The sequence below is a fragment of the Parasteatoda tepidariorum genome, chromosome 11 (genome assembly GCF_982258835.1).
Source record: "Parasteatoda tepidariorum strain Cologne lab strain chromosome 11, Ptep-v5.0, whole genome shotgun sequence".
Lineage (NCBI taxonomy): Eukaryota > Metazoa > Arthropoda > Arachnida > Araneae > Theridiidae > Parasteatoda > Parasteatoda tepidariorum.
The window spans coordinates 10,323,299-10,336,601 of record NC_141765.1 but is presented as its reverse complement, the minus strand read 5'-3'; the positions used below and the strand labels follow the sequence as shown (position 1 = coordinate 10,336,601).

Below are 13,303 nucleotides of genomic sequence, written 5' to 3'. Positions count from 1 at the left end.
ACCATGCTGCTTTGCGGATCGCTACGGGCCTTCCGAAATGAACTCCACTACCGCTACTTTATCAGGAGGCAAGCTGTCTGAGTCTCCAAGAATACCATAACACGATCTCCTTGCGTTTTTACGTCCGACAAATCCATTATCAGTCACTAAGTGCAATAACGTACCGGAATCGGCTCATTCCGAATACCTACAGGAAATCAGCTCTCCCCCTACAAGCTAAAAACTGACTAAACGAACACGGCATAACCGTAGATCATATGATTAAAATGTACCATCGAATTCCGAAAATACCCTCAAAAGTCCGTATACATCTCTCAAATCTTCCCTTTCAAAACAAGAATCTACCACAGAACCTAATACCTACCATATTCTGTGACTTCTTCAGCAATAATTGGCCACACCACACTCTGATCTATATAGATGCCTCCCGAACTTCAGACAAGGCAGGAGTGGCAATCTACAACTCCCGCTCCGGGTCAGCGATGTCTGGATCTGTTCCCTCCATTTGCTCTGACTTCACAGCTAAGGGAATAGCTATATTATTAGCGTTTCAAAAATGACCTATAAGTTCTCGAATTACAATTTTAACAGATTCACTCTCTGTTCTGACAGCTCTAAATTCTACTACAGACCCTCCACAAGGGATCATACACCAAATCATACCCTTGATGGAAGAGCTCCCATCTTCATGCCAGTCTATAGATATAGCATGGGTTTCTGGCCACTGCGGGATTCTCGGTAATGAAATTGCCGGCGAGCTGGCAAAGGCAGCGCTTTCCAGACCTAGAATTTACGATAGATTCACCATAGAAGATACTTATCAATCAATTAAACGAATTCACCAACAATCCAGGCAATCAACCTTCAGGAATATCAAATACTATACTGATTTTCTTCATCTGAGCCAAAATAAAAACGAACTTCTACTCCTCTCCTGCAGATATCAAGACGTTACGTTCTCTAGAATCCGCACTAGATCCTATCCAACAAAAGCAAAATTTTTTTCGTTTTGGACTCGCTCCAGTCAACAAATGCAACTGTGGTTCAATCTCCGATATTGATCACGTCCCGCAGTGGACTGATCGTTAAGACACGGTTCCCAGCAGATCACCGAAGTCAAGCATCACTGGCTACGGTCAGTGTGCGGGTGGGTGACCACTTGGATCAGTCTGCGTAGGGACCGAGGGTGTGCGGTATTGGTCCTCGTTAAACTGTGCTACCGTAAAGGGCTCGTCTTCGCGCGCAGATTGTCGGGCTACCGAAGCGGGGGTGCCATCCCCTCCGCAGAGGATCAAAATTGTGATGGCATGTCTTCGGATCATCCTCTGGGATGTTTCCCAGACCGTCGCCAATAGCCCATTGTGCAGCTCTAGTGCGACGTAAATTAACAACCAATCAATCAATTGATCACATTATTTTAGTTTGCCCTCTATTTAACCAACAGCGTACCACCCTCAAAAAACAGCTAGGACTTGGGATCTTGTCTTTTTCATACCTAATGAACACATTGGACAAACGCAAGATACTATATGTTATGCAATACCTAAAATCCATCCACTTGCTATAATCACCATCCACTCACTTTCTCTACCTTGTATATAAGCGAGCTATAAGCTGCAAATTGCAAAAAGCTCCAAAACTGATCGTCAGTCATCATCATCATCACAAACGTTTTGACTGACCCTTTTTAAAAATAAACTTGAAGGAGAATTTGAAGAAGAGCCTCACAGTCTAAATTAACGCCGCACATTACTTATAGGGAACTCTTTTTTCCCCTTTAGAATTCAATTATTATATGTGCTCTGAATAATGGTTTTATTTTCAAAACTCTCATTCATTCACTTTTTGTCATTTATAGCCAAATTTTTCATAGTAATTTCTTCTGTTTTCAAAAAAGGTTTTATAGCGCAATGTGAGAGATTTCCATGTATGATTTTCGATATTTTATTCACTTATCAGGTTCACCATGTTTCTTAAAGCTTTTTTTTATTTTTTTAAGAAAAATCTTTTTCTGTATTTAATTTGGTATATGTTAAGAAGTTTGTTAAAGCAGGTTTCTAGAGTGTAATTTCACAGATTTAGTACTTTGAAAATGACATCTATCATTTAGTCATTTTAAGTGGTTACTGTTGTTTATATGTGGCCGTGTAAGATCGTTAAACTGTAAATATAATACATATTTGAAGAAAAAAAATAGCCCTAGAGCTTTTCATTTTTTGGGGGCTCTGTTATACAAAGATATTAAAATATATCAACATCTCATTAGTTTATTAATTTATGTTTTCAGACTGGTGAAATATGTCTTTTTGTATAAGGTGAGAACATTAAAATTTATTTGAGTTGAGACTAATGAAAAAAAAATTTTTTTAAGAGCCACAAGACATAGTTCTACTTATATCTATTTGGGGAGGGTGTGCATATTGAATAAGTAAGAGGGGCATTTTCTATTTAAATTTTTTTTTTTTACTAGCGTAATTTTTCTGCCTTGTGCAGCAAACCTAATGAATAAAATAATATGGATGTTGTAATGTACCATGAGCTGGCTATTTGCACTTGAAAAACAGCAGATTTTTTAAAATGGCATTGACAATTCAATATAGTCTGTTAAAATTTCTGAACTTTTTTTCCAAAATTTTATATTTTGATTTTCTTGATCAAAAGAGCTTATCGAAAGATTAATAGTGGAACCATAATAATATCTTTTGAAGAAACCACAGCTGGGTATGCTCTTCATTTGAACAAGATGCAACTAAAGTGGTGAATCACATTTATCATTTGTGACTCTCTCTATAAGCATATTAAGGAGACACTATTTTTGATTCAAGTAATAAAGGGGGTAAAAAATTTCTTATTTATTTCAATCTAGTGACGAAATGTTTTGGGAAAAGTAGAATAGATCATCTTTATTCAATCCAAAAACAAGTCTCTAATTGAAAAAGATTATGTTCTGTGTCTAATTAGCTATTAAAGGAATCCTACTATAAGTGTTTACTAAGCAAAAAAAATAAATTCCGAAAATTATTGTTCCCAATTACACTAATTTATGACATACAATAAAACAAAAATTTTCAAATTTAACAAATTGAAAGAGCATTTTTATTAAGACAATTGATATCCTCCCTTTTTGACAATTTGTAAAAATTGTTAGAGCTTGATTGGGATATTTTCTCCATCCACCATAATCACCAATCTTCAACTTCTCAATTTTCTACCTATTTTGTCACTAAGAAAGTCCCTTCATGAAGAAAACTTCTGCTCTCTGGTTGAGATAAATAGTGTTAAAAAACTTTCTGCAAGAACATATGATATGTTCTGGAAAATGGTGTTATGTTTTTAAAACATAGTGTGCCATTTTAAAACAAACTTGTGAGCACTGTCCTTTAACCAGCCTCATTGAAGTCACTTTTAGTGATTTATAATTTTTATTTTAAATATTAAAATAAAATTAAAAATATTAAATTGCATTTTTGTTAATATTGTATGCTTATATACCTCTTGTCATGTGTTACAGTTTTGCTGATAGTAATCACTGAATTTAATAGCAGAAAATAACTAAATATTTTCTTGTTTATGTTTAATTATTTATATTCACTATTGAAATTCTGTCTTTTTAGTGCCTGATCCTCCAAGAAATGTTCAGATAACATGTGATCATGACTATGATCGAGATACTGATTTCATTTGTGTAACATGGGAGGCCCCATTAAATGCTAGGGGAACAATATTAAGTTACAATGTAAGTATAAAAGCTTTGAATGAACAAAGCTAGAATTAGGAAATTTATTAGAATTTTTTAATTATAAGTTATGTAATTGCATGTTTTAGTTTCAATGAACCAGTGAGTTATCTATAATTTAATTTAAATAGTTTGTGTTAGAGGATTTAGTGTCAGCTCTTAATATATTTTTGGTTTATAATTTATTTAAAGAATGCAATGGAAAAATATTTATAAATAAAATTTAAATATTTTCCCTTTCTTTTTTTTTTTTTTTTTTTTTTTGAACTTAGAAACTTAAATGTAATTTTATTTAATTTTCATCTAACTCTGAATGTTTATTATTGAATGATCAAAATCATTTTTCAAGTTTATTTTTATAAGTTAAACTTTGTAGCTTTCAAGAGTTTATAAAAATACTGTTATCTAGCTATCTTTAAATATAGCATAAGCAATGGTAAGATTCAATAAAGGTTTAAAATTAGGTTATTTTAAAAACTTTTTTAAGAATTTTCAATCTTAATTAAATGTTCAAATGTACTTGAATAATGCACAAATTACTTTTTCTTATCAAATAATAATAAACTTACATGGAATATATAGCTATAAGTAAATTAGATAAAATAACTATATTATTTTTAAAAATTTAGAACATATTAGCATATTAGAAACTTACTGTTGTGTTATTTAAAAGAAATGGTTAGCTACTAAATACAAGAGTTTATGCTATATTTCATCACATTTCTTTTAAATTTTAATTGTCATGTTTCTTGATCTATTGTATTTTCAACACCAAGTTAATTAATAACATTATTTTAAAAAATATTTAACTATTCAGAATTACGGCAATGAAAGGTGATCCACTGTAAGATAAACTAAAAAAGAAAAATTTATGTAAATCCTCTAAATTTCTTCATTCCTTCTAATTTCTCGAAATTTGGTGGGAGTGCCATAATGTTTTGCTAATTTTTCTGCCTGAAGTAACTAAACCAAAATAGTAAAAATTTACAATAAAAGCTGCTTTTCTCTTGTGTGCTATATTTGCTTAATTTATAGCAAAGGTTAGTTATTCTTTGTTGAGGTTATAATATAAAGTAAATGTTGACTTTAATATCACACAGCTTTTTTTTCCAGAGATATAGCATTTAGACTGTTATATTCATTGACTTTTAGAAAATATTTAAAAATTCCACTCTTTATAGTAATTTTGATATTTGAATCCTTCATTGAAAAACTATTTTAATAAGAAATTTGAAAGATATAAAAGCAAGAAACTCTTTATTTTAACAATATTGGTTATTTTCAGACAAAAGATTTAAACATTTGAAGTATTGGGAAATGTTATTTAATTTATTTTGAAATAGTATGTTATAATATTTGCTAAGAAGTAATTTAAATTTTAGGTAACTTTATTTACAAATGCCCAATATCGTAATGAAAATGGTCAGGAAGTAGAAGAAAAAGCCTCAAAAATAGAAATAATTGATGCCAAATCCACTAGTTTTGAGTACAAGACAGATGTGTTACCTAACACAGAATATACTGCTCAAATGTGCACCATTAACAGGAGTGGATGTGGACCTTTATCTAATTTGACAGAAAATACTTATTGCAGATCTCTTACAAATGGTAAGATAATTTCTTTAAAAAAAATTTCTTACATTTATTTCAACTCACTTAATTCCTCATTTTAGGAATACTCTAAAAGGTATAGTACTTTTTCTACAGAGTTTTCTTATGTTTGTTCTCCATTTTCAAATAAAAATAATTAACTAGCGTATTTCTCAATAACTATTCCACTGATTAAATTTCAATTTTGTCTTTTACCATTTAAAATTGTGTAAAAATTTTGCACCTTAAAATTCAAAATTGTTTTTGACTGTTATTAAATAAAAATTTAAAAAGTACAAAAGAATCATTATTATTTTTTTTTTCTTTTGCATTATCTTTGGATAAACAAATTCTATAATTATGTATTTCACACAATTGTAAAATTTTTCAATTTGTTTAAAAACTTCTTAGGATGTGACAAAATTTTCAAAAAGTAAAATCAACATAAAGGGGTCTAACCCCTGATCCAACCCCAAAATATGGGAAGTAAAAAATTTAAATCCATTGAAAAAATTTATGTTTATTAAACGTATACTTTTTTTAATCTGATTTTGTCACTCAAAATATTGTCTGTTTTAATTAATTGGCATATTTAACGTTAGGCCTTCAAACTATTAAGATGTAAGATCTTAGTGTGTAAAAATCAGATTATTAGATTAAAAGTTGCTCAGGTGGTCCATTTTTCCCCCCACATTGTACATAATTGTCTCTTCATTCTTGTAACTATTTTTGCATATGATCATATGTTTAACCACAATATTTGTGGTTAGGGACTTCCGAAAAAAGTTTTCATTCATTTTTTTCTCTGGTTACCCATTATTCCTGACAGAGCAAAATGATTTTTTTTTATCCCAATCTAGTGCTGTGTATATTAGGGGAATTCCCTTTAAAACTACAACAGCACAGTAGTCCATCTGCCACTATCTCGTTATTTTTTTTTATTTTATTAAATAACGAATTAATGGTTGATTTATTTTCTGCAAGTGCTCTTTTATTATGAAATTGAGTGAATTGACTTGTTATGAGTTGCAAGTAAGCAATATGACAAATCTTAATAAAACAGAATCAAATTTAATATTATTGGTGTGTATTACAAAGTTAAAATATTACCTGTAGTTTTTGTTTAATTGATATAGAAATTGACGAAAGTTAAAGAACATATAGCAAATATTTCCTAAAAGATGTACCAAAATTTTTCTTTCTGACATTTAAATTTTTCTGGAAAAAAAAATAGTGACCCTTACCATAGTTATACACCATAGTTATATTTTTTTTATATATACTAGAATTCTTGTTAAAAATTAATATTAAGGGGAGAAAAAAAGCTTGTTCTAAAATTTTATGAATTGAGGTGAATCATAATGCAAAAATAAAAATCGAAAAATGTCAAATAAATTGGTTTTAGAACAATCCCTTGCTTTCCTCATCCGATTTTGACAACTTCTTATTTTTTTTTTCTAACATTAATTTCAGATTGATTATTTAAGATTTGATATTTTAAAAGATTGGCATGTCTCAATATGTATGTCTTAGAAATCGGACATTGCATTTAATTCTGCTTTTCAATCTATTTTTATGAGCACCATTTATTAAAAGAATTAAACAGTGAATTCCAATAAATTTGTCAAATGCATAGAATATTTAGTACATGTTTGAATGTCTTTTTTTTTCAACAGATTTTAAAGGTCTTTTTATTGGGTTCCCACTGACCTTAAATTAATTATAGTGATAGTAAGTATAGGTAAATACGTACTACTAAAAACTTCATTTTCAATGGCACTTTAATATTTTGAGATCTGAAAATTAAAATTTCTTATACAAATATATTTTCTTCAAAAATAGTATGCATTAGCAGTAAAAAAAATATATCAAACTAACAAGATTTATTTTCGTCTCTAATTTTTTAAAATTTGTAATACCTATAGGAATGCTGTTTTTCAATATTTTTTCTCAATCGTTAAATTTTCCATAAATCCTTGGCACTGCAAAGGCAAGAATTTTTTTCAGATTCTGAAGATATTTAATTTTTTTTTCTTTTTTTTTTTTACTTTAGAAGAATGTTTTGGGAAAATAAAGATTTTCAAAGAAACCAACACTGATTTGCTTTTATTTGGTAATTCAATTATATGACCAGAAAAGCTACATTTGTTATATATTCAGTCACCACAACCCTAAAGTTCAAAGTTTTGCTCAGTAATGATTATGCTTAGTATTTAAATATATAAGCTTAATTAAAAATGACTTGGGCTTGATTTTTAAAATTTTGGTTTATTCTTTAACTCGGAAAAGTCACATTTTAAACTATGCCCATTTTTTTAAATACAGTGGAAAGTCGCATATCCGGAATCGGCGGGACTTTCCGAAGTCCGTATATTTGATTTTTCCGTATAATTGACCTCCAAGGTAAACAAAGCTTAAAATGATCTGAATCTAAGAAGCAGAAAATAAATAAACATTATTTTTCGGGCAATAATGTTTTAGTATTAGAATGATATCTAATCAATCTTAAATAAAATATTAGAAAAAAAATAATTATTGCTATTCTAAAAATAAATATAGAAAACGAAAAAAATTCCCAGTTATGAAAATATTAATTGCTCTCTCCACCATTTTGAACTAGAGCGATTCAAGCAAGAAGGGGAAATTCCCGTCATTCAATAAGGTGGGTAGGTGGAGAAGAAAAATTCATTTCCTCCTTACTTGTCATTCAAGTTGAGGGCGGGGTAGTGACAAATTCTTATTTTCTCTCCCATCATTGGCTATCAATCAAGCATAAAGGCGTGGCATGCTAATTGGGTTCTCTTTATTTTTTCTTGTGTGACTAAAGGGGATTCCCCCTCCACTTTAACATTCAAAAAGGTTCCAGGAAATGCCTCTTTTACTAGCCAGCTGCATAGGAAAGAAGGGGGAGGGAGGGGACTCAGTTGTGCTCTTTTGAAAACACCCCCCCCCCTTTCCTGCATTCCAGAGGAGGAGCCTCATGGTCTTAGTAGATCTTCTGTTCTCTTTTCTGTTGATTTATGGGTTCAATGCATAGATCTCTAGAAGCTGAGAAGGGGAAAAACCTGTCAAAAGACTTCGTTTTTTTTTTTTTTTTTTTTTTTAAAGGAGAGGGGAAGATGAAAAAATTTTTGTTTATTTTGATTGTTAAAAAGTGTCCGGGTAATCGACTCTTCCGGAAAAGGGACGTCCGGATATGGGACGTTACACTGTACTCATTTTTATCTATGGACAAAGGTGTTTGTTATATTCTTTACATGGAGGCATATCTACACTCAAATCTGTTTTCTCAAAGTCACATGTAAAGGCAGAGATGGAATGTAAAATCCAAAGCTCTACTAATCTAAGCTATTGGTAATCCAACACAATTTTTTGACATAATTTTTTCTTTTTTTTTTTTGTAGACCAAGGGGGGATGAAAAATATTGAAGCTCTTCAGTAGTTATATTTCAGTAGTTCATTCCATAGTTTTGTCTAATTTGTCTTAAAAACATGTGAACATAGCATGCTGCATACACAAATGAAAAGCTGAAGATTGTTAAATGTGGTTTCTCTGTATAGGCACCAAATTTGTTATGAGGAAAATTTGGTGTTTTGTTAATTAAAGATGTTGGAGGAAGGCAGTATTAGTAGAATATTTATCCTGTAGGTGATGATTAACACTAGTTGACAAAGAATTGGTTGTTCATGAAAAACGGCGCTCAAGGAAAATATATGGATGAATCATTGCAAAACATTATTATCCTTTTGTCTAATTGTTCTGCTATCCAGAGTAATGAAGAGAAACAATTATTTATTAAAAATCATAAGTTGTTTTTAAGAAGAATCAAATATGATAAATAATGGAAATCTTTTGTTTTTACAAATGTGGAGCTCCAAGATAAAAATTGGTATTCTTAATTTTTAATATAAATATACGTTATTAAATAATGAATTTTGAAAACAGGCTGAAGGGCTGGGGCAAGTTCCACACAACACCTCTGTCTATCAAGAAATCAAAAATGCAAGTGTCATATATATATTATAATAGTTTGCACTAAGAAAAGTTAAGGAATCCATGTATTGGCTGCTATTAATTGATTTAATTTATTACCAAGACTCTTTTTCTTAGCCTCATACATTTAAATGTATTAACGTAAAAGAAAGTGTGAAAAATAATAACAAATGTTAATAAAATCAAAACATTTAAATATCTAGAGGGAATCTCTAAAAATAGATTTTAATGTGCTCTTAATTCAAAGTTGTGGTATAAAAAAATTACCGATTATTGTAATGATTTTTATTTACCAGGGGTGCTTGTAGTCCGAGAATACCTCGGAATTCTGTATTTTTTGTATTATCCTTCTGAAAATTAGGAGCAGGGCATATGATCTTTCCAGGAATATCGCGGAATTCCGCATTTCTCAAGACCATTCTTTCTCCGACTTTCACTATTCAAAAACTTAAATTCCGACAAAACTTTCATAGAATCCCTCATTCTAAAATTCAAATTTTGAAATTATTGCTAATTTTCGCTAACAAGATGCTTATATACATATAATTCTTCCTCTGATATGATTTTTTGGTTTGGCGGATTTTCGCCACTTAGAATATTTGGAACTATACTGGAATCCGCTAATATCGCGATTCTTTTTCATGCAGTTTGAATTTTCCAATGTTTGTTTGTATTTACCTAATTTAAAAGTTGCACATTGCAATTCGTATTCACATGATTTAAAAATCCAATGTCACTATTTGTATTCACACATTTTTAAAATCAATTTTGCAATTTGTATTAACAAACACCGATTTGTATTATCAAACACCAATTTTCATATTTTTACTTAATTTAAAAGCTACGCATAGTGATTTGTATTTACGTGTTTTTGAAATCCAATATCGCTATTCATGTTCACGCGATATTAAAATCCAATAACGCTATTCATATTCACAGGATTTTAAAACCAACATCATGATTCTTGTAAGAACGAAGACTTTTCTTAAATTAGTTACTATAAAAGTCTGATATTCTTCATTGGTCGGTAATTTAATTATAAATCTAATTTTTAAAAAAATTATGTTACATACAAAACATGTATGATATATAAATTGATATTGATTTGTTACACATAAAATTTTCAGGATTTTTCTCCTTGTGTCACAATCACCCCTGATTTACTGAAAAAAAGAGTAAATGCGATAATAGTTTAGTTTTTAAATGTTGGGAAATATGTTATGCATATTTCAAAATGAACTTTTATAAAAACTTAAATATACATTTCAACTTAGTGTATAATGTACAGTATCAAAACAAGACAACCTAGACATATTAGTACATAATCAAATTATAGACCTAATGAAATTGGTTCTATTAAAATAAATCTCATAGTATGTGCATACAATTCTTTTTATTTTTCTTTAAAATAACTTACATTTCCCATGTATGCATATTAAAAATGTGCTAAATATTTTGTGTTAACTTTAATGTTTGGTAAACTAATTTTTGCTTTTTAATTTTAATTAACAGTACCAGCAGTTTTACCTCAATTTTATATGCATCGCAAAAATAACTCCAATGATTGTAGGCAGCTTGAGTTGAAATTACAAAGAGTTTCAGAAAGAAATGGATTAATTTTGTAAGTATAGACTGATGTAATATTTATAATGTATAGTATATTTTATTAATTATTAGTTTTATCATTTGCATTCTTCTGTAATTTTAAAAAACTTTTTTTTTTTTTTTTTTTTTTTTATAATAAGGTTTGCTGTTTTTAAGGAAAAATCTACTGCCATTTTTAATCTACTTCTATATTTTTTAAATTTATTTTATATCTGAATATTATTTTTTTTATTTAAGGTGCTATAAAGTTGTAATAATAAAATTACCAAAGGGGCAAAATCTTAGCAAATTACCTGACAATCCCCAATCTGTTAAGTTATCTACTCATGAAAAAGTTCATAAAAATGATGGCCATGGAGCTTATGTTGCTGAGGCATTTACTAGGTTTGTATCTAAGTTTTATTGCTTGCATTTTACAAGTATTGCCTCAAATAATCCTAATTTTTATATATTTATTGCAGTGATGATTTTGTAAGTGAAGTTGTCATTGGTGATAACCATCAGCGTTACTGTGATTCTAATTCAGCACCATCTGATAAAAGGCGCCATATTATACAGGACTCTCTTTCCAATAAAGATTTACGTGAGATAGATTTAGTACAAGATGGAAGCTTAGCACCAAGTACAAACTATACTGGTTATGTTCAAGTTAAAGTTCAAGGTCCAAATAACACAGTAAGATATCAAATAATTAATTTAAATAATATATAAGTGGCGATAGTCATTTCACAGGAAATCATAGTATATATATGCAAATAATAAATATAATATTTTAAACTTCACAACAAGGATTCATTACTTCAATACAGGAATAGATTTGAAGTGAAAACAGTCTCAGAATTTTTTAAAGGTGGTTTTGTGATAAATTGTCTTAATTTTAATTTTCTTTGTTTAATTTTAATTTTCTTAATTTTAACTTTCTTTTAATTACACCTCACACTTATAGTTAGACTGGCACATACTGTTTTCAGGAATTTTATTTAGTCTCTGTTCCTGCATATCTTAGAAAATTATTTGTTGTAAATTTAGCTAAATAATCAATTATGCAGCAAATACAATAAACACGTGGAAAAATTTGAAAATAGTTTGGATTAGTTGACAATTTTTGCAAAAATGAGGTTTAAATTAGTATTTGGATACTAAAATGAATTGACATTACCTTATCTAACTAATAGGAAAAGAAACTAACAAAATTTAACCATTCTTTCAAAAGGGGCAATAAAAAGTCACATTTTAACGTAGTTAAAAAGAGACTTAATTTTTAAATTTGATCCAGTAATGAAGTATCATTTTATAGATAGTTGGCTGATAAAATTAAAGGGCCGGCTCCAATTTGATTTTTTGCAGCCCTGTACCAGCTTTGGGAATCTTTCCCACATCCCAATCCTTTCCCACAGCTTTGGGAATCTTTCCCACATTGGGCATTTATTTTCAAGCTCAATAACAGCATTGTCTATAAGCAGCGGTGCAGCTTGGACAGTCAGAGACAAGCTAAGGAGTTAAATCCTGACTGTTCCGGTGTACATCAAAAAGAGCTCAAGTTTAGCAAAAATAGCCTGAGGACGATCATTAGTCTTCTCAATAATCATTGTATATCCTGGAGACACCTTTACATTATGTGTAATGTATCCGATCCTCTTTGTCGTGATTGTCATCTTGAGGAAGAGACTTCACGACATATTCTTTGTGAGTGTGAAGTGTTTTTTGCTCTAAGTTTTGAGCATCTGGGACAACATTGCATTAGGACTTGGGAACAACAGGACATTCTTGTAAATTGTTTGCTGAACTTGGTTTCAGCTATAAAGCCTTTAGTCATGATCTAGGGTTCGGGTAAAATAGACCTCTGGTCGATGTGCCTTACTCCTCAGAGCTTCCCAACCTCTTAAGTCTATCATTTTATAGATTAATTCAAATTAGTAATTTATTTCATAAAAAATTAAGATCTATTTAATTTTTTTTCTTTAGATTCTAACAAAAACAAGTCCTTATTTTTCACCTATATTAACTGGTAAGTATAACAAATCTGCTCCTATTTATTTTGACTCATTTATATTTATTTAAATTTTATTTCTTTTTTCTTACAGTTATTAATTAAAACCCATTTATGAAATTATTACCCACTACTCATTGTCAACCAACTTTTAAAATGTCTTCCTTCCATAATATTTCTACATTCTAAGCCACCATAATTAAGTTAATAGATATTAGATTCATTAGTAGAAAGTGACAAAAAAATTAGAAAAGATAAGTTAAATTTTAGAGTAAAACTTTAAATATTTGGAGTGCCTGAAGATTAGGAAATTCCAGATACTTGAGAAAAAAAATTGCCTTCCCCTCAAAAAAAAAAAAAAAACGCGCCTCACTAAAAGTCCATTGAA

The 13,303-nt window shown here is 29.7% G+C and overlaps 1 protein-coding gene across 6 annotated transcripts in view; it reads left to right on the top strand.

Moving 5' to 3' along the window:
* Nucleotides 1–13,303, top strand: part of LOC107437280 (tyrosine-protein phosphatase 69D) — a 485,726-nt gene that overhangs the window by 396,177 nt on the left and 76,246 nt on the right. For all 6 annotated transcript variants that reach the window (XM_087154666.1, XM_071187583.2, XM_087154665.1 and 3 more), the window contains exons 7-12: nt 3,615–3,736; nt 5,119–5,344; nt 10,833–10,941; nt 11,163–11,309; nt 11,387–11,600; nt 12,891–12,933. In XM_087154666.1, the coding sequence (XP_087010792.1) occupies nt 3,615–3,736; nt 5,119–5,344; nt 10,833–10,941; nt 11,163–11,309; nt 11,387–11,600; nt 12,891–12,933 (861 nt within the window). The remainder of the gene's footprint in view (nt 1–3,614; nt 3,737–5,118; nt 5,345–10,832; nt 10,942–11,162; nt 11,310–11,386; nt 11,601–12,890; nt 12,934–13,303) is intronic.